This window comes from Populus euphratica, unplaced genomic scaffold (genome assembly GCF_000495115.2).
Source record: "Populus euphratica unplaced genomic scaffold, PopEup_1.0 scaffold33.1, whole genome shotgun sequence".
NCBI classification, from domain to species: Eukaryota; Viridiplantae; Streptophyta; class Magnoliopsida; order Malpighiales; family Salicaceae; genus Populus; species Populus euphratica.
Window position 1 is genome coordinate 258561 of NW_011499906.1, and position 22082 is coordinate 280642.

The 22082-nt window shown below is 28.5% G+C and overlaps 1 protein-coding gene across 1 annotated transcript; it reads left to right on the forward strand.

The window, feature by feature from the left end:
• Positions 1 to 7122: 7122 nt before the first annotated feature.
• Positions 7123 to 12409, forward strand: LOC105133371 (uncharacterized). The gene is made up of 7 exons (XM_011037331.1): positions 7123 to 7781; positions 7918 to 8228; positions 8505 to 9236; positions 9587 to 9715; positions 10296 to 10499; positions 11312 to 11512; positions 11912 to 12409. The coding sequence occupies exons 1-7, from the start codon at positions 7502 to 7504 to the stop codon at positions 12032 to 12034; spliced, it is 1980 nt and encodes a 659-aa protein (XP_011035633.1). The 5' UTR covers positions 7123 to 7501; the 3' UTR covers positions 12035 to 12409.
• Positions 12410 to 22082: the final 9673 nt, after the last annotated feature.

A 22082-nucleotide genomic window follows, 5' to 3' on the forward strand; every position in this document is an offset into this window, starting at 1 on the left:
GGTCATAAAATGATGATTGGCCATAAATTTAAATATTTTGATAATAAAATGATGAAGGTGATAATTTTGAAAATTAGTAATTATAATGAAATGTTAATAATACTATAATTATATTGGTAATAAAATAATATTAATAATAACATTGATAATGGTTATTGCTAGCTTGACTGCTGAGGTAATTAATCTATGGTGACGGTGAATATTATGGAAAAAGAACATTATCCTTCAATTCGGTATTACTTATGATTGATTGTAAAATATTATTTGTTAACTTATTTTATAACATTTGTTTTTTCATAATAGAAAATAGAGGAAATAATTTTCCACGAACAAAGATACCCTTAGTTTATTCCATTTCTCATTATAACCCACGAAAGCTGGATAGTTGAAAAAGGGAAAGAATCAAATTGTAAAAGAAACAGGTATAAATATATTATAGTACTGTAAAGATACCGAGGTGGTTTGTCCGAAAGGAGAGAAAAGGAAATATTCCTAGGCGGTTAGTGCAGTACTAACGGTGTGGTTCTTGTGATCCGTTGGGTTCAGAAAATGGGAGCCTTGGTGCCCCACAACAACGAAGCTGCACCTAGCACGAGCCCAACAGAACAGGTCAGGACCCACATGGCCCCCTTTGGTTCTATGGTGGTGGTGATATTGACGTGACCCTGGGAATGGTGGTGGTGGTGATATTGACGTGACCCTGGGTCAGCGGCGGATTGGTGTTTATATTTTTTAGTCCCGACAGCGATCCTCTCCATTAATGGCCACGTTCTCTCTTATGGGAGTCCTCGCTCTTTCAATTCCCTTCCTTAATTTTATTGCCAATCATTATTAATTACAGCTAAATGTTAGAAAAAGAAAAACTGCTCGACCTGACAGTCTGCTCACTCTCTGCCTCCTAAAACTTTTCTATTGGGATTTTCCTTCTGTTTGGTTTTGTCTGCGTTTTGCCCAACCCAATTTATAGCTTTGGTTAAAATTTTGATATTTAATTTAGAGGTGGATCCATTAAAAAATAAGTTCATACCATAAATTTTACTAAAACTAAAAATTATTGTCTTTAATTATTTTTCCCAGCATTCCATAAAACATACCTGCTTAACCTGTTTCTAAAATAAAATCATGATTATATTAACTTTTTGTTTTTGTATTTTAACTCTTTTATATCTCTATATTACCTCCTTTCTATTAGTTAGTTTTGCCTCCACTCCTCAAGCTCCTTACTATAATGCATCAAAGTATTTATTGCTGACTCGGCATGATCCGAGTCAAATTAATCAAATTCCAGTATTAGGTTTTATATATATATATATATATTATTCTTATTGTGTATTTATTTATGTTTTTAGATTACTATAAAAAATTAGTCCATGGTCCACAAGGATCTTGATATTATTTTGCTATATTTCTTATGTATTAATAATCATATACTTACATAATTTAACATTATAAAATAAATGTTTTTTTAATTATTTTATTATCAACAACGTTTTCAACAACAAATTTAATCATAATTTTTTAATTGTAATTTCAATTATAGTTTTAACCAAGCATACATTTTAATCTAACTAACAAAAATTAAAAATATTTTTTAAATCAACTTTTTTAAAGCTACAACTATAAAAGCTTCTATAATACCAAACATATTTTTAGAAACATCATTGAACCATTGAATAATAATAATAATAATAATAAAGACATTTTTCTTGTTACACAAGCAATCATAAAGTCGACTATCCAACCATTTAAAGAGTTTTAAACTAATTGAATTCAAAATGGTTTATTTGATTAATGCAGTGGATTCTACTAATACAACATATTAATGTAACAAGTTAAGAAAATATGTGATTTCATGTAAGAAATTCAGTTTATTACAACATAGGAAAAAAAAAATAATGATAAAAAAATTAAACAATAAATTTTAACCAATCCAAACAAGATGAATAAGGAGTGAAATGGTATTTTTACATTGAGTTTTTTAGTCAACCCAAAGCAAAATTATTTTTTATAATTTTAAATTGTTTTGATATACTAATGTTAAAAATAAAATTTTAAAAATAAAAAATAAATATTATTTTAATATATTTCAAAAACCAAAAAATACTTTGAAAAACAACCTTTACTCCAATTACAAAAACTACTACATCTAATATCCAAGTCTAGATCTAAATAGCATTTTCTTGACACATGTTTATCTTTGTTGACTTAAGAAAAATGAAATATCATACAGGGTTAAGATAAATAATTATTAAATTAATTTGAATATGCTAAACCAATGGGAAGTCTGCCTTTAAAACTAATTAAAAAAATTAATCGCCAATGATACATAAGATAACTCCAAGAAATATCCAAATGAAAAAAGAAAAGAAAATTTAAAAATAATGAAAATCCTTAGTCAAAATGGTTGTGAAATGTTACTGAATCAATTCAAACAATAACTGGTTCACCTTAAATGTAAATTTAAAAGACATTTCATAATTAAGAAAAAAATTAATTATTTCATAAAAAAATATTTCCTATTTTTCCGAATACACGGTTTCTTAAAGAGACTCATGTTTTAATTAACTTTTCACATAGATAATAAAAAGTTATTAAATATTAGTAACAACCTAATATTAATATCCTATTAAAAGAGTGTTCTAGTTACCTTTTCTTCTTCATGATTCTAGATTATTTGTTTTTTTTTAATTCTATTTTTAATATAAATCTTATATTTAGATTTTTTATGGTAAATATCAATTATTTACAGGAACAATGTTAGGAGCATTTAATTTTATTTTTTCAATGAATGGTTGTCAGAAAAGAGCCATTGAGATATTGACTTCTACTACAGAAGACAACCATCCAACAACATTATACATGAGAAAAATGATGTGGTAATGATTTTAAATACCTTTTTAATTTTGCTGACATAAGCCAAGAAAGGAAACCATTCCGAGAGAAAGAAATGGTCTTTAACAAATGATGAAACTATGTTTCAAATTTACAATTCCAAAAGGATTTAATTCTAAATTTCTTTAATTAATATAGAAGATCTGAATGAAGTCGTGAGTGTGGATTAATTTGACATAGCAAGTCTCAATTGTTGCATAGATGTGGATTTATGCAAGTCAGGTTTTGATTTTTAAGAAATGTAGTTTATGAAGAATTATTTTAGGATACATTCACAATGGTAATATTATGTCTTAATTTACACACAAATCATGCTATTTTAATGCCTATAATTGTGTATAGACATGAATAAGAATATATTAAAAACAAATAATCACTTGCCAATTACAATACTTGACAGATTATTATGTGGTATTCTTTCCTTTTACACTCCCTTTTAAGTTGGAGTATATATTAATAACACCCGACTTGCTGAAAAGTATTTAAAATTATATTGAACTTAATGTCTTTATGTATAAGTCAACTGACTAATTTGTAGTTTGAATGTAAATTGCTCATGCTACCCCTTTTTGAATCTTTTCATGCATAAACGACAACCAATCTTTATATGCTTTATTGGTTCATGAAACATTTGATTTTAAGTTATGTGTATGACAATTGATTATCATAAAACAATGTAACTTGTTGTTTGTGATTAACTTTCAATTTTGTCAGTATTGTTTTCAATCAAGTAATCTCATTACAAATAATGGTCATAGATTGATATTCAAGCTCTGCACTTGAACGAGATAAAATGCTTTATTTCTTTGTGTTGTTGGAAATTGATGCTCAACCAAGTAAAATACAATAGTTAGTTATTGATCTCCTTGTATCTTTACATTAGGCCCAATAAGCATCACAAAATGCTCAAAACTTCAATGAAATTCTAAATGGTAAGAAAATCCCTTGTTTTGGTGTTTGCTTAATGTACCTCAACACTTTGTGTGTGATTTTGAGATATGATTGTCTAGGTTTGTCCATGAAATGATATGGCACATGTACAACATAAACCAAATCAAGTCTTGTTATAGTAAGTCAAATCAATCAGCATATAAGTTGCCAGTATAGGGATGGATAAGTCAGTAGCTCTCTACTTGTTCATGTGAGTGACAAGTTATGCTCGATAGGAAACCGTGAAGGTTTTCACATAGAAAATCATCTTTCAAAATTTCCAATGCATATTTTATTTGATATAATGCAATTTCTTGTTTTGATCACGTAACCTCTATGCCAAACAAGTATTTGAGATGACTTATATTTTTTTAATTTGAAATGATTTGAAAGAGATTGCTTGGTGCCTTTAATGTCTTACAAGTTTTTTCGTACTGCTATTATATCATCAACATAAACAAATAATGTTACAAAGCTATTAAAATGGTTTCAAATGAATAATAAATGGTTAGAACATGATTGATGAAACCTACAAGATTTAAAAGCACCTAACGACTTGATAAATCATTGTGGTGAAGCCTATTTCAGACAATAATCAAATTTGTGCAACTTGCACTCTCAATTCTTTCCATTTCATGTGAAATGAGAAGGTATAAACATTTAAACATCTTTGAAAAGATCATCATTCAAGAATGATGATATTTTTAAATGCCATCATCGAATTGTAGGAATGTTAGGAAGCATACAAACAATTATTAACATGGCCCACGAAGCAAATTTTTCTTGATAATCAACACTTGCAATTTGATTATAACATTTTGCTACCAATCAAGCCTTTGTACCTATTAACAATGCCATTAATATAAAGCTTAATTTTATAGACCCATTTGTAGTTAATAAGGATATATATGAGCTCCAAGTATTGTTGGGGCGGTCTTAGAGAAAAGCAGTAAATTAACATGAAAATCCTATAAAACTACAAGGGGCTTGATGAATTATGTAGAATGATAAGGTAATAATGGTGGTTTAAGAGATGATAACAAAGATGAGGTAGGTAATAGAAGATTTTATGAATTTGGATAAGATTGTGGGGATGCTGATGTTAGTTCAGGATTTTCAAACATTTTTCTTACCATTTTGAGTGAAGAACAAGGCTTTACTTTAGAGTTCTTCAAGTTACCTTACACGTAGTCATAAATTTCATTCTTTTCATGGAAAAGTTGGATAATGTTAACTTAAGAAAATATTATTGTAATTCAAACCATATTTTGTCTCATGTTTTTCTAGTTAGTAGCATTTCTTGAATTTTCCTTTGACATTGATCTAGTAGCCATGTTTTGACTAGATTGTTATAATGATTTCATTGTTGTAGTTTTTTTGGTTTGTTTATAATTGTTTTCTTGATTAGTCCATCAACAAGGCTAATTTTGTTATTAACCATGAAGGCCATGCTCATATGTTAACCCTACATGTAGTAGTTGTCTTCTAACAAAGATTGTTATATAAGAATTGCATCATGATTGTTCAAATGATGGAGAGAATGAATGACTGGGATTTTCTAATACATACTTTGAAGTTATATATGATTTAGTTGACTTTTTTTCTTCATTATCACCCATGACTCCTTTGGCTAGAGTTGTGGAATCTTTTATACCATATGAAGAAAAATAAATGATGAAGAGTTATTTCTTGATACATTCATAATGATAAGATTACATTTTTAAATGTAGACCATGCTATTTTACAACCTATAATTATGTAGAGACATATACAAAAATAAAAAATATATAACCAATTACCAATCATAATATTTGATAGCTTATTCCATGAGATTCTTTCCTTTAACAAATATAAAGAAAAAGTAAAAAGTCTAGTTTTAATAATAAACATCTCATTGGCATGGACAAAATGTATTTTTTTACAATTCCAATATTAATTACAAAGTTATCTTGAATTATAATAGAAATTTAAATTATAAAAAGGTTTTATAATATATTTTATTAAAGTGATATTTTTTGAGTTGTATCAAAGAAACATCTCAATCTAACCCTGAATAGATAACTTGGGGGTAAGGTATTTGATCAAATTATGTTATTTATATGCATAATATATATTTAATTTGATTTTGATTCCTATGAATATCAATTTTCAAAATTTGTTGGTATATGTACATTACAATACAAAAGAAATATAAGATAAAATAAATAAAACATATATTATATAAAAAGAATAGTCAGTGTTAAATATTTGCTTGACATATAATTTTTTTATCTATTTACAAGTAAATGGGTAAAAAACCATTTTTCTAGAAAAATGGAGATAAAACCCCTTTTATTGTTTATTAAATGGATCCTGATATTAATTTTTTTTTTCATAATTTTTGATGAATTGTTTGAATTAAAAGGTGCATGCATGGTTTTTAAGGAATAAAATTTGATCTTAATCAATCAATTTTATAAAAAAAAATTATTTTTTAGGTCAAAATATTAATAATTAGATCTTGAATCAATTTATTTGTGCTATGATATATTTGTATTTATTTATCAACTTTTATGGCATATGGGTAAAAACCAACATAGCTATTTATGATACCATGTAATTTATGTACAAACAAAATGAATGGTATTAGTCACTTTAATGGGATTTTCTACGGGGGAAAATCACCAAACATCTAGCATTCTTTTATGTCTGGCACCAACGAGTTTTAAATTTTTATTTTATCACCAAACATTTCTTTTATGCCTGGCACCAACGAGTTTTAAATTTTTATTTTATTTAAAAGAAAAAATAATATACAGCGTCTATAAAATATGAATATTAAGCAATCCTTTTTTTTTCTTACATGAAATGTTAGGTTTCTAATTTTTATTTATTAATCAATTAATATAATTTATTAAATATAAACATCTTTCAATTTTTTAATTAAAAAACCAATGTATCCAGAATGCATTCATGACACTTGAAAGTTTGAGAAACTTGAAAGTCTGCATGTACTCTCATAAAAAATAAAAAATAAAAAATAAAAAAAAGGGGAAAAGGTGAGAGTTTTTCGCACCGAAAGATAAAAGAAATGAAAGGAAGGGGAAATAGAAAAAGAAAAAACCAGGGGTGGGTGAGTCCCCACAAGACAACACAGGAAGGAAAGTGGTCAGTGCCAGACATGCACCAGACTGGAATCGAGTCGGGTGTCTGTCAGATAGATAAAATTTTCTTTTACCCTTTTGCTAATATTCCTAATAATTATTACTACTTTTTTAAAATTAATTATTTAATTCAGCTATTGAAAAAAAAACAAAAAAGGAGAGAGAAAAATCCTGATAAAAAGAGAATTCAAAACCAAATCCCAGAAAGAGAGAGAAACAGCACAACATTTGAAACCGAAGAAGGAGGACAAGCACTGCGCTCTCTCTCTCTCTCCCACTCGATGCATTTGAAACCCTAGCCCTAATTATTGACTAAAGGGCGTTTCTATTGGCCGTTTCATTTGAAATCACCATTCTCTGGCGACACGGATCGTCCAAGGAATGGCCATTGAACCGCCGGCTGACCAGAGTTATCATCCTCATTTCCTTGACTCGGTTATGGTTTCAAGTGCAATATTTTACGTCGAATATAGAGAATCACCTAGTTTATTGATTAATTACGGTTATTAGTTGCTCTTGGAGAGAGGAGGAAGGTTATGGCGCCGGCGGCGAGAGGATGTTGGGGGGTGGTGGTGGAGAAGGCGAGGAGGTGTGTAAGGACGGTGATTTTTATGGTGGCGATGGTGGCGTCGCTGTTGGCATCATCGATTCCGCTGCTTGTGGCTATTGGAGACGTGGTGGTTGCTTTCTTTTTGGTGTCGAGTTTCACGTGCTTGACATGTTATGGATTCAAGAGCCATTTGCGTAGATACTCTTTTAAAAGCTCCTTCACCGATATCCCTATCATTTCTCTTATCAGATCTTTCCTCATCATCTGTAAGTATTTTTCATAAATTTTATTTATCTTGAAATTTTAATTATGTGCTTTAAAAAAAATTATTAACTGATTAGTTATATGAAATTTGTGTTTTATTTATGAGTTATTTGATGATGGCGTCGATGATGATTACAGGTGTTTATTCAATGTGTGATGCACCAGCACTATCACATGGGCCTTACCTTGGAACTGTGACACTATGTTCTGTAGTTTCAGTTATGCTCCTTTCAATCAAGACATGTGTTTTCACTGTCAATTCTCAAATTGAGGCTGAAGCTTCAATTTCCTCAATTTCAAGACAGAAGCTTCATCTGAAGAAGTCATGGGGGATGCCTGTCTTGTTTCTTTCGTCTGTTGTCTTTGCGCTTGGACACTCTGTGGTTGCTTATAGAACTAGCTCTAGAACAAGGAGAAAACTTATGTTTTACCGAGTTGACCCCGAAGCTGTATGTTTGCATGCCAATGCTTTTCCTTTTCTCATTTGTTTTGTAATATCTTATCCTTTTTTTGGGTTGTTTTGAGTCAAGCATTTCATGAACCTCTATATTCTCAAAGGATAGTGAACATTGTTGGATTATCTGTTTCCAGTTAACAAATTTGTTATTGTTAGTTTCATATGTTTGTTCTTGCTATTTTCAATAATATCTATAAGTATGTTCTTGTTATTTTCAACAAGAACTAGAAGTTTAATGCTCGTTTTTCTGTTTAAATTGAATTACCAGGTGCTTTCATGTAAAAGTGTTTTCTCGGGTTATCAGAAGGTTCCAAGATCTCCCACTCCCACAGCGGGTAGAACCCCAAGAAGTGACAGTGAAATGAAGCGAAGGCCTTTTGGAACAACTCGTGATGAAGGGGAACTCCCAGTCAGATTACTTGCTGACATTGACAGCCTGTTCACTACATGCCTTGGACTTACTGTCCATTACAAGCTCTGCTTTCCTGGTGCACCCCCTCGGTACTTATCCTCAACTACTGTCCTTGAATCTAGTTCGTGTGGTAGCTCACCTAAGCAAGTGGTGGGGAGGTTACGACTTGAAAGGCAGCCATTTAGTGCGGTGGCAAAAACTCAGCATCATCTATGTAGGAGTTATAGCAATCAATTTTACAGCTCTTCATTGTATGCTCCATTATTGGATGGTTCTCCAACTTCTGCTCTGTCCGAAGAAATTCCTGTTCTGAACCTAGATGACGCTGTTCAGGAGGATGGAATGTGTGAATTGAACTCTGAGATTCCCAAGCTAGATATGGAGGAAAATGGCCAGTTAGGTATTGTTCTAGTTCATGGGTTTGGAGGTGGAGTTTTCTCATGGAGGCATGTGATGGGAGTGCTATCTCGGCAAGTTGGCTGTGCAGTTGCTGCTTTCGATCGACCTGGTTGGGGGTTAACTTCTCGTCTACGTCGTAAGGATTGGGAGGATAAAGAACTGCCCAATCCATACAAGCTTGAAACTCAGGTACTTCAAGATGTTAGTTGACAGAGAATGAAGTCAGAGTTCTATAAACATTTTGGATTGAGGGAACTGTTAGATACCTTTTCTTGCAATCTTAAGAAAATAAGAAGGCATGCAACTGAAATGTTTCTCTGTTGCAGAATTATCCATTTAGCTATTTATACTTTCATTGTTTACAGCTTTCAATTCATTGTTTTGTCAAGTTGAAATATGCAGTTTGCTCCTAATAAGCATTTTCACATACATTTGACATGTTATATGGTGTTGTATCTGTCTTTCTTTGGCAAGTCTTGTCTTTTCATCTTCACCTGCTCTGTTTGGAGACTTGATTAAGTCTGCTCTGGTGTTTTCAGGTTGACTTGCTTCTTTCTTTCTGTTCTGAGATGGGGTTTTCTTCGGTGGTGCTTATTGGTCATGACGATGGAGGCTTGCTTGCTTTAAAAGCCACTCAAAGAGTCCAAGAATCAATGACTTCTTTCAATGTAAGTTCTTCAACAGTTAAATAATGTGATGCTGCATATCTCTTTACTAAACCATATTGGAAGAGAGTTGAATAGTAAGTAACTTGAGGAATGTTATGCATACTCCTGTCATTCATTGGGTTTTGTGGTTGAGATGATGACGAGTTAAGAGGTTAATCTGGATACTAGCGTGGTTGCTTGAAGGATGGTACCACTTCCTCTACCATGGAGTTTTTTGTGATAGAGGACTTTGGAGCTTTTCTTGTACCAGAGCACATACTCTTGATTAGTTAAAGTTGTGGATAACTTTAGCAAGCACTGTCCTGTGGTTTCCAAGATTTAACTATTGCATAAAATGCATTTGATGTTGTATACATGCACACTTCCTGTTATGATGGCGTATCTTGGATGCCTAGTTCGCTGTTAGTTTTGATTCTTTAATATCAAGTTCTTTGAAGTTAGACTAAAACTCTAGAATTTCATCTGATTTGTTAGACAATGGTGAAAATGCACTTTCTATTTTTGCACATTTTTCTAAGTGTCTGAAATTCTCATGTTGGTTGCCATGTTTCTTGTTATGTGTATGTTTGTGCATTTTCAGGTTACAATTAAAGGGGTGGTATTGCTAAATGTTAGCTTGTCTAGAGAAGTGGTTCCTGCCTTTGCTAGGATACTTATGCGCACTTCTCTTGGAAAAAAACACTTGGTTCGTCCTCTACTGCAAACAGAAATTATTCAAGTGGTTAACAGGCGTGCTTGGTATGATGCTACAAAACTAACAACAGAGATTTTGAGTCTTTATAAGGTGCGTTCATGCCTCCTTCCAGCATGGCTATTCTCTCATGTCATTGGTCATGCCTGGGCCAAATTTTTTTATAGAAAATCCTCTCTGATATATATCTTCATAGCATATCATTATATTCATCTAATCTAATTTTTTAAGGCAGACATTGTTGCTTATTGGTCAGGATAAAACTCCTTTAGGGTTTGATGCCTATTTGGTGTCTCTAGGTTTTTGATTGTCAGTGAAGCTGTGTATGGAAAAAATATTAGGAAGTGGAATTAAATTACTGGGAAAGGAACCTTCCTTTTTATTGGATTATTTTTGCGAGAATTGAAGATTCACCATACATGGTTGGAAATATGTTCCTTTCCTTTGCTTCCATGCGGAGGATTTATTTGGTGTGACCAAGATTACTTTTCCATCAAGCAGTGAGATGGAACACAACGAATAGAGAAAAAGTAACAACCTACACAGTACCTTTTTTAGAGGGTGTGATTGCTTATTGAGGGCATGGGTACAATGTCCAGGGGAAGGTATGACCTACACAGTCATATTGCCAAAATCCCTTGTATTTGCCACTAGCACTAAACCTCTGTTGTATTGATTTGAATGTATGTAGTGGCAAACCTCTGTAATTTGTTTCCTAGTGCTCATTATGCTTGATTTGGTTTTTCTTCACTCTCGCATTATGTCTGTAGTTATGTATTCAAGTGAAATAATTAAACTTGTTTGTAGTGAGTATTTGTGCATGAAAGAAAAGATACTAGTGTTTTGTTATCCGGGAATTATGATATTCTATTATGTTAACCTTGGCTGACTTGGTGTGGAATCAGGCACAACTATGTGTAGAAGGTTGGGATGAAGCAGTCCATGAGATAGGTAAACTTTCATGTGAGACAGTCCTTTCACCACAAAATTCTGCAGCTTTGTTGAAGGCAGTAGCAGGCATGCCAGTGTTAGTTATCGCCGGTGCTGAAGATGTACTTGTTCCACTAAAATTATCTCAGGCCATGGCTTCAAAACTTGTAAATTCTGTGAGTGTCTCTGTTCTTACTTGAATATTGGATTGGACATATTGGAATATCGCTATCATTATTCATTCTTGAGATAAATAACCAGGGATGAGAAATTAGTTTCCATTTTTCAAATTTGCTGCAGTAAATGCTAATGGTGGTCCAGAAATCCAAATCTCACTCTGTGAATCACCAAGAAAAAGTAAAAAAAAAACTTATATGCATGGTAACCAGCCATCATTTCATATTGCAAAAACTGAAACAGACTACTTTGTTGCTAGGATACTATTTTAAAATGGATATTGGCTCTGCTGTTATTTATTATGAACAAGGAGTTCAAGGGGGAAAAGTTACGAAGACACTGAACACTAGCATTTTTTTCAATTAGTTGATTCTCGCTGAGTGTTATTTTCTATGCAGAGACTGGTTGCTATATCTGGATGTGGCCATCTTCCACACGAGGAGTGCCCCAAGGCATTACTGGCAGCTATATCACCATTCATAAGCAGACTCTTGTTGGAATCAGATTTGGAAAAGCAATAGATCACCTTCCTTCTCTTTTCTTTTTTAACCTTATCCATAGGCTTGTATCTGTTGTATACCCTTCTTCCGTAAGCAATTTAACCCAGGAGGGTGACTAATGTCTTCCTCTTCTTTGGGTATTTTTTATGTTCAAGTTTCTTCATATGCCCTGATTCCCAAGGTTTATAGCTCTTTCACTTGTAATTTTATCTCTGTTATTTTGTTTTTTTGGTTTTTAATTTTCCCCGGCCGGGTCTAATTAGTTAACTAAAAGCTCATTCAAACAGTTCTTGCTGTTTTCACACCAAGGGAGAGGAAAATAGCTCATATTTGTACAGGTATGTGAGTGGAATTGCATATTTGAGCTTGCATGTTTCGAAAGTAGCTTAACTTGCAGTGCCTCTTCTTCTTGTTTTTTTTTTTACTAACTCCTATTCTCGACTCTTAATATGCGTGGATATTGGACTCTTGTGCTAGGCAGCATGGATGGAAAATCTTTGGCCAGTGATTATAGGCATGAAGCTTCTTAAACCTGATTCATTATCTGTCCAAAAGTAGTTTTGATTATGGTATTTCCATTGATGTGAATTGATTTGAGGCCAATTGAAGTCCCATTGATTAGGATCTGTCAATGGAGTTTAATTTTCGGGAGTAATATGTGTGGTAAGCTAGTTATAATTTAGTCTCTAATGGTGGAAACTGGAGGTTAATTTTTAATGTTGGAGAGGGATTGGAATAGGTTTCGAGCAGTGTTGTTCATGCTGAAGGCAATCATTTAAATAATGTGAGATCACCAATTTACTTGTCAGTTCATATAAAATTTTAGTTTGTTTGTATGAATTGTATTTTTCAAAGAAATTTAGGCTGGATTTGGTACAGGGTTAAAGATGTAATGGGCAAAAATAAGCAAATTTCGTAGTGAATTCTAGGAAAATGATTTTCAAAAAGTTCATTTTCAAGAAGACGAAATACTTTCTGTTGTGTTATGGAATATGAGTTGGAAACTAGTTTTGGGTGTTTGGCCAAATCATATAAAATAAATTGAAAAATAATATATTTTGAGACGTGAGCTTCTCTTTTTTAAAAAAAAAAAATTGTTGAACTTTTATTTATATGAAACATATTTTGTTCTTTGCAGAATATTGAAAATATCTTCTTTTTATATGGTATTCTATTCTTATAAAATAATTCATATGATTTAAAATATATAATTATTAATAATATAATATAACATGTTATTATACTGTATTTTCTAGCAAATATTATCTAAATATATGCACTAATATATCAAATTAATAAAATTATATATATATAAACTGGATAATCCAATAATCTAGGTTTAAATTCTCGAAATCAACTATGTTTTTAACTAAAAAATGGTCTTATCTCCACTTTATTGTCATAACCTTGCAAAAGCTCATACCAAGATTCTCTTTATACATAGAAACGAAATTCTCTCAAGACTTAAAAAAAAAAAATTAAAAAAAAAAGAGAGAGAGATAAAAGCATTTTTGCTGTCGTGTCCTAATAATTCGTAAAAAAAGTTATGAATTGGTTGTTGAAACTTCCAGAATAACCCAGGGAATCAATGTTTTTACAGCAAACAAATTCTGATAATTGCAATTAAATTTGTGCATAAAAAGTAATTAATGAGAAATGCTCTTTATATACTAATATATGCACTAATATATCAAATGCTGTCTAACAGCCTCACAAATCAAATAAAATACTCACAAACTAAATACTTATTTGTCCACAAGATCATTTGTTAATAAGTTGAAGCTAATTTAAGATTTAAAAGGAGATTTTATTTTGTTTATAGAATTGTATTATTATCTTTAAATATGTTGCTTTATTAAGTTATCACCATCCTTGTAATGAGTTAAGAGTTTTTTACCTAATTAGGGTGAGATTCTTCTAGTAGCAATGTCTCTTTCTTATTTCTCTTTGACAAATGAGGTTGCTTTCTCATCATGTTGCTTAGATGGCACAATTTTAAACTATTTTTGTACCGCTTATTTTCTTCACTTTAGTTCTTCAAATATTGGCCTAGTATGGTGGACAACTATGTCATATTTTTTTTTTTACTTAATATTTATCTTACTTATATGGTTAGTTTTTATGTTCTTTTTTTCAGCTCGTTGTTGATACCTTGTTAAAGTTCTATATCATCCTATGGCTATATTTTTATTGGGTCTACAAGATCTCCAGGAGATGTTAGTAATCACTTGCCAATTTATTATCCTTATCACCAAGTTTGAATAACTTTTATTGTGAATAATTTTCATACCATTTATTAATAGTGGGCATTCTAGGCATAAAGGTCTTCGGATTTCATTGCTCGATCTTTTTAGCTTTATCCCCATTCTCTTTTAGGTATAATTGTATGATAAATGAGGCACTTATAAATTTTACAAGGTGTTTGTCATGATTTTTTTGTGTCAATTATTTGGCTTCAATATAATTGATATTATAGTTTTGAAACCTGGTCTAGTGGGTCGACCTGAGAGTTAGGGCTGGAATCAGATTGGATTGAAAAAAATAGGGGATAGAATAATCCGGTTAACTTGGCAAAATCAGGTAAAAAATCCGGTTGCAACCCGTTGACTTTTATTTTTTTGCTAAAACGATATCGTTTTGATTTTTTTTTTAAAGAATTGACCTGGGCCATCCGATCAAAACCCAAAACTCAGGCCTTAAACTTGGCTGGGTCTAAAAAGTATGATCGATATACTTCTTGCTTGTAAGATTATCAATGATAAACTTCAATCTCTATTGTGGTCGGTCAAGTCTAGTCTATTGTATACTTGTATATCCTATTTATTGAAAATTCATTTTGATTTTAAAAGCAACCACTCTTGTTGTTACCTTAAAGAAACGATCATTATCCAATTTCATCGTCTTTTCTAATAAGAAAATATGACCAACTTCCTATGCTTTCTATATCTATTTTTTAAAGATGGCACTATTATCAGTATTATATCTTCATGAATTATATCACTTGTCATAACTTAATTTTAGATTTTCCCTAAAATCATTATTTTTTTTCAAATAAAAAATATAAAAATGAAAAGTAACAAAAAAAATGAAAAAGTATCACATGTATACGTGCGACATTGTGGCGTCGAGATCAATGATTCGTCACCTAGTTATTTAGTTCAGGGTCATTAGAAAACCAAAGTGGACTGGTCTTACCTAAAATTCTAAGAGACTAGTTGTGACTAAAAAATGTATTAGCACTCTTAGCGTATCTCACTTGAGGTACTCTACATTGTGTGATCTGGATATAATTTAAATGTGTGATAGGTTCCTAACCGATGATTCGTCTATGGACCAAAAAGAATATTTATACTTATAAATAAATTTGGCATTTTTATAAGAAGAATCCATATAAATGCTCTAACAGAGTTCATCTATCCTAGAAGATGAAAGTGTTTTCTACAACTCATATGTTGTGATGAAAAATACTTTCAATTAAAATTGATGAATATCCAAAATAATTTTAAGATTTTTCTTGTTAACTCTTAGTACTTAAATATCAGCCTACTAGTAGGTCCAATATTCATATGAAAACATTGAACATAAATTTTCAAGAATTAAAATTTTTAAGATTATTGAAATATTGGCCACATCTTTAAGAAATTTTACAAACTTATTGTAAATTCCAAGAAAAAAGCACAAAACATTCATATAAAAAATGCTAAAAAAATTTTCCCCTTACTTTTATAAGTAAAATGTAATTTTTATAAGGATTGACCATAAACAACAAGCAAAAATCATTTATTTTTATATAAGGTTATGCTTGGCAAAAATCTATTTTTTAAAAAACTAAAATTGTCAAAATAGGCCTAGGTGATGTTCGCCAAATATACTCTTAAACCAAAAATTCTTTTTGCAAAAACATTGCTAACCAAACAAGATCTTACCCTTTGACCCCATTTTAACTCGACCGGGTTGACCTAAAATCTTTGGTCGGACTACAAACTAAACTAAATATATTGATTTCACCTAAAACTAAACCAAAACTTAAAACAAATCAAACTTAAAAAAAATATATAAAAACACAAAAATCTTTGACTAAAAACAGATCATAAGAAAAATCAAGAACAACTCAAGAAGATAAAGAATATCTTAAATAAACCTAACAACATAAATCCCAAATCAGACCGGATACAATTATAATAAAGACATAAACATGTTGGAAATCATGCAGAGCCTAATCTAGCATCCATTTACTCCGATTATCAAATAATCAACATGATTTTATCAAAATAAATTTCGGTTCAAAACTGAAACCTTAAGATTAAAACCCACAGAAACTTGTTATTGATAGAAATAAACTCTATATGTTATTTACTAATAAAATTACCTGAATAATTTAGTGCAAAGAATTGAACCAAAATTGATCCTCATAAACCTCTAAACACATTTCTTTTGATCCTCATAAACCACATTATCAATACCAAGCAAAGTTAAATTAAAAAAAAAAACTAGCAAATAATATTAAATCATCAATCAAGTGAAATGAAGTTTCAAAACTCAAAACCACTAAAGCTAAACAACAAGCATATTCATGCTATTTGGATTAAAAACTTGATATTTTTAATATATACATACATACATATATACATACATACATATATATACATACATATATACATATATACATATATATATATATATATATATGCCTAAACATACTTGTATGAACCATGAATTTGCACTAAAAACATCAAATTGATTAACATGCTTTCAAAATATTTAACTCATTGTTGCTACTTATTTTGGGCCCCATATAAACAAAAAATACAAAAAAAAAGACAAAATCAAAAAAATCAAAAGAATGATGGATGAAAAACAAAAAAGAAATTTATTAATTGAGAAGAGCGTATTAGAACGTATAAGAAATTGCTAGAAACTGGTTATGGAGGGTCAGAATATACAAAATTGGAAAATTGCCCCGCGCTTTGCCATAGGTTTGATCAATTTTTTTAAATGTAAAAAAAATATTAAAAACATGAAGAATTTTTTAATAGTTTTATTAAACCTAACCAAACGAGTTAATTTTAAAACCTCTCGACTCAACTCTTTATCTAACTCGAGTTTTTAGTTAAACTATATGAGAGTTAACTCAATTTAAATCGATCAATTTTATAGGTTTAAATGCAACCCTGATAATCAATAAAAACATTACTTAGCTTTTAAAAAAACTTCAAAATGATATATGTTTTTTAAATATTGAGATAATAATAGATTAGACACTTATTAGAGATAATTATCCCTATAAAACAAACAAAAATCAATAATGGAGTTTATTTTCTAATTAATCTAATATTAAATGATGAAATAAAAAAATAAAAACAATAAAAGACCAAAAACATATCCTATTAGTGGATAAACTCATAAAATTTATGAATCAGGTAAGTTGAGTTAGTATATTAAACCTGTGAACTAAGTTATTGACTCCACTAATATTATAATTTGTTTTTTAATCTATTTTTTTATTTAAATATATGATAACAAAAATAGATAATTATAAACTTATAAAGTTAATTATTTTAATGCTGATGTGACAAATGATGTCACTGATGAAAAAATAAACATGTAAACTCTTAAAGGGGGAGCTCTTCTAATTTCTAGTTAGATTATTTAATTATTTAATTATTTAAATGATAGATGAAAAACAAAAAAGAAATCTATTATTTAAGAAGAACATATTAAAACTTATAAAAAATTGCTAAAAACTAGTTATAGAGGGTTAAAATATACAAAATTGAAAAATTGCCCCGCGCTTTGCTATGGGTTTGATCAATTTTTTTAAATGTAAAAACAATATTAAGAACTTGAAGAATTTTTTAATAGTTTTATTAAACCTGATCAAATGAGTTAATTTTAAAACATCTTGACTCAACTATTTATCTAACTCAAGTTTTTAATTAAACCGTGTAAAAACTAACTCAACTTAAATCGATCAATTTCATAAGTTCATATGCAACGTTGATGATCAATAAAAACATTACTTAGCTTTTAAAAAAACTTCAAAATGATATATGTTTTTTAAATATTGAGATAATAATAGATTAAACACTTATTAGAGATAATTATCCCTATAAAAGAAACAAAAATCAATAATGCAGTCCATTTTCTAATCAATCCACTAGTAAATGATGAAATAAATTTTTTAAAAAAACAATTAAAAGGCCAAAACCATAAAAAAACATATCCTATTAGTGGGTAAACTCATAAAATCTATGAATCAGGTAAGCCGAGTTAGTATATCAAATCTGTGAACTGAGTTATAGACTCCACTAATATTATAATTTGTTTTTTAATCTATTTTTTATTTAAATATATGATAAAAAATAGATAATTGCAAAATCAAACACCAATTTAATATCAAGATTTTTTTTAAATCATGATAACCTCATAGAAGGTAAAACAAAACTAATTATGAAACTGAATTTTTAATTAACTCAATATTTAATGATTTTTTTTAGAAAAAATTAAACTTGTCAGACCCTAGAACCAAGTTAACCAGCCAAACATGTGAATAGGTTCATGGACTTTATAAAGTTTAATAACATATTTTTTTTTAAACTATTTTTTTAGCTATATGAAAAAAAATAAACAATAAAAAAGTTAAGTTTAATTAAAAAGACACCCCATCATACTCGTAAATCAAGACAACTCGAGTTACTATAGCAAACTTGTAAACCATGCTAAGAAAGGTAAAATAAAAAGAAATAAATTATGAAACTTAATTATCAACTATTCCAATATTAAAAGATGAAATTGAAAAAAAAAATTCAAAAAAAATCATAAAAAAATTCAAAAGCATAAAGAAATAAAAAGAAAGTAAAACACTATGAATTGCTATTGTAATTTATAGTGTAATATGTGTGGGTGAATAATGATTTCTCACATTATTTAATTTTTGTTACTTTATAAAGTTTAATAACATGAATTTTCTTTAAAACTATATTTTTTTTAACTATATGTGAAAAAAATAGACTATATAAAAAAGTCAAGTTCAATTAAAAAAAACCCCACTAAACTCATAAATCATGACAACCTGGTTTGCCTTGACAAACCCATAAACGATGCTAACCTTGTATAAAGAAAAAATAAAAGGAAGCAGATTATAAAGCTACATTCTCAACAATCTTAATTGTAATTAATGAAATCGATAGAAATAGATTTAAAAAATTCATAATAAAAATTAAAAAAAAAATAGAAAACATAATAAAACAACGTAGATTATTATTGTAATTTATATTGTAACAAAAAAAAACAGAAAACATAATAAAACACCGTAGATTATTATTGTAATTTATATTGTAATGGGTATTGGGTGAACATTGGTTTCCTCCACATTCTTTAATTTTTGTTACTTTTGTAAAATTTAATAACATAATTTTTATCTAAAACTATTGTTTAACAATATAAAAAAAAAACTATAAAAAAATCAAGTTCAATTAAAAAAACATACTACATCCATAAACTACAGCAACTTGAATTACCTCAACAAACTTGTAAATCATATTAACCTTATAGAAAAATAAAATAAAATAAACAAATTACAAAGTTAAACTCTTATTTATCTCAATATTAAAAATTAAAATTATAAAAATTATAAAAAAATATTAAAAAAAATAAAAAATATTATAACAATCTACAAAGTTCCAAGAGAAAAGCGAAAAGCTAAAATGTTTTCCTATTCTTTTAACTTTTCTTTGTATATATATTTATATATAACTAAAGGGGAGTGTTCCCTGCATCTAATTACACTGCTGATTACAATAGTAATATACAGTGTATTTTTTTTTTCATTTTTTCCTAATTTTTCCCCTTTTTTTGTCATTTGTTTTTCTTTTTTTTCCAAATTTACTTTCTTTTTTGTTTCAATTTTTCTCTGTTTTCTTTTTTTTTTGTTTATTTTTTTCAAATTTTTTTTTGTTGATTTTACTTTTTAAATATTGAAATGGTTACAAATTTCACTTTATAATTTTTTTTTAAAAATACTATGGATTTTGCAGTGTTTTCCTACATAGTTTTTCTATTTTATTATTTTATTTTTTAAAATTATATTTGTTGATTTTATTTTTTTAATATTAAGCTGGTTAAGAATTGCAATTACAAGTAAATAAAAGTTTTTCCTCATAAAACACTATGGATTGATATAATTTTTTCTCACATGATTTTTTTTCTAGTTTCTTTTGTGTGTTTATTTTTATGATATTTTTTTAAAATTATCTTTATCAATTTTTTTTTTTAATATTGAGTTGATCGACATTTTCTGTAACTTCCTCACAAATTATTATGGATTGCTACAATGTTTTTTTCTCACCTGTTTTTTTTCCTGTTTTGTTATGTTTTTTTTTAAATTATCTTTGTTAATTTTATTTTTTAAATATTAAGCTGGTTAAGAATTGCAATTACAAGTAAATATAAGTTTTTCCTCATAAAACACTATGGATTGATATAATTTTTTCTCACATGATTTTTTTTCTAGTTTCTTTTGTGTGTTTATTTTTATGATATTTTTTTAAAATTATCTTTAGCATTATTTTTTTTGTTTTTTAATGATTTTCTCTGAAATTATCTTTTGTATTTTAATTTTAATATTGATCTGGTTAAAAATTACAGTTACAATATATGAGGAAAGTTCTGTAACTTCCTCACAAATTATTATGGATTGCTACAATGTTTTTTTCTCACCTGTTTTTTTTCCTGTTTTGTTATGTTTTTTTTTAAATTATCTTTGTTAATTTTATTTTTTAAATATTAATTTTTAATATTAAGCTGGTTAAGAATTGCAATTACAAGTAAATAAAAGTTTTTCCTCATAAAACACTATGGATTGATATAATTTTTTCTCACATGATTTTTTTTCTAGTTTCTTTTGTGTGTTTATTTTTATGATATTTTTTTAAAATTATCTTTATCAATTTTTTTTTTTAATATTGAGTTGATCGACATTTAACTTTGTAATAAAACTTAATCATGTGGGGAAAGCAATGTAGCTTTCCTTATAAAACATTATAGATTGCTACAATGTCTTTCCACTTGGTTTTTTTTTTATAATTTTTTCAAAATTATCTTTGTTAATTTTTTTTTTAATATTGAGTTGTTTGAGAATTACACTTACAAGTCATTACAAATAAGGTTAAATCATGTGGGAAAATACTGTAACTTTCATCACAAAACACTGTGAATTGCTACAGTATTTCTAACATGAATTTTTTCCTCTTTTTTGTGTTATTTTTTTCTAAATTGTCTTTATCAATTTTTTTTTAATACTAATCTGATTAAGAATTTAGCTTTGTAATTTTTTCTTTAAAACATTGTGAATTATTGCAGTATTTTTTCATATGATTTTTTTCAATATTATCTTTGTTGATTTTTTTTTAATATTGAGTTGGTTAAGAATTATGATTACAATAAAGCTTAATCATATGGAGAAAGATTTTTTTATATGATTTTTTTCAATATTATCTTTGTTGATTTTTTTTTAATATTGAGTTGGTTAAGAATTATGATTACAATAAAGCTTAATCATATGGAGAAAACGTTGTAGTTTTTCTCACAAAACACTATGAATTGCTACAGTATTTTTCTAAATAATTTTTTATTTTATTTTATTGGAAAAAACACTGTAGTTTTTCTCATAAAACATTGTCAATCGCTACAATATTTTTTCTCATGGGTTTTTTTTCCTTCAAAAATTATCTTTGTTAGTTTTTTTAGTATTAAATTGATAGAGAATTTAGCTTTGTAATTTTTTTTACTTTTTATTAATAGAAAAGCTAAATCATGTGTTAAAAACATTATATCTTTTTTTACAAAACACTATTGATTGTTATAAATTATTTTGTTTAGCCTCTAAATTTTTTATTACCTACATAATTTTTTTTAATTATAAAATATTTGATCTATTATATCTTTAGTTTCTATTATTTATTTAAATCTGATTTATAATTATAATATTATTAAATATTTATTTTATAAAACTGTAATAATACGTAGGCACGTCATCTCACGTGTTTATATTTTTTAGACACATCATTTC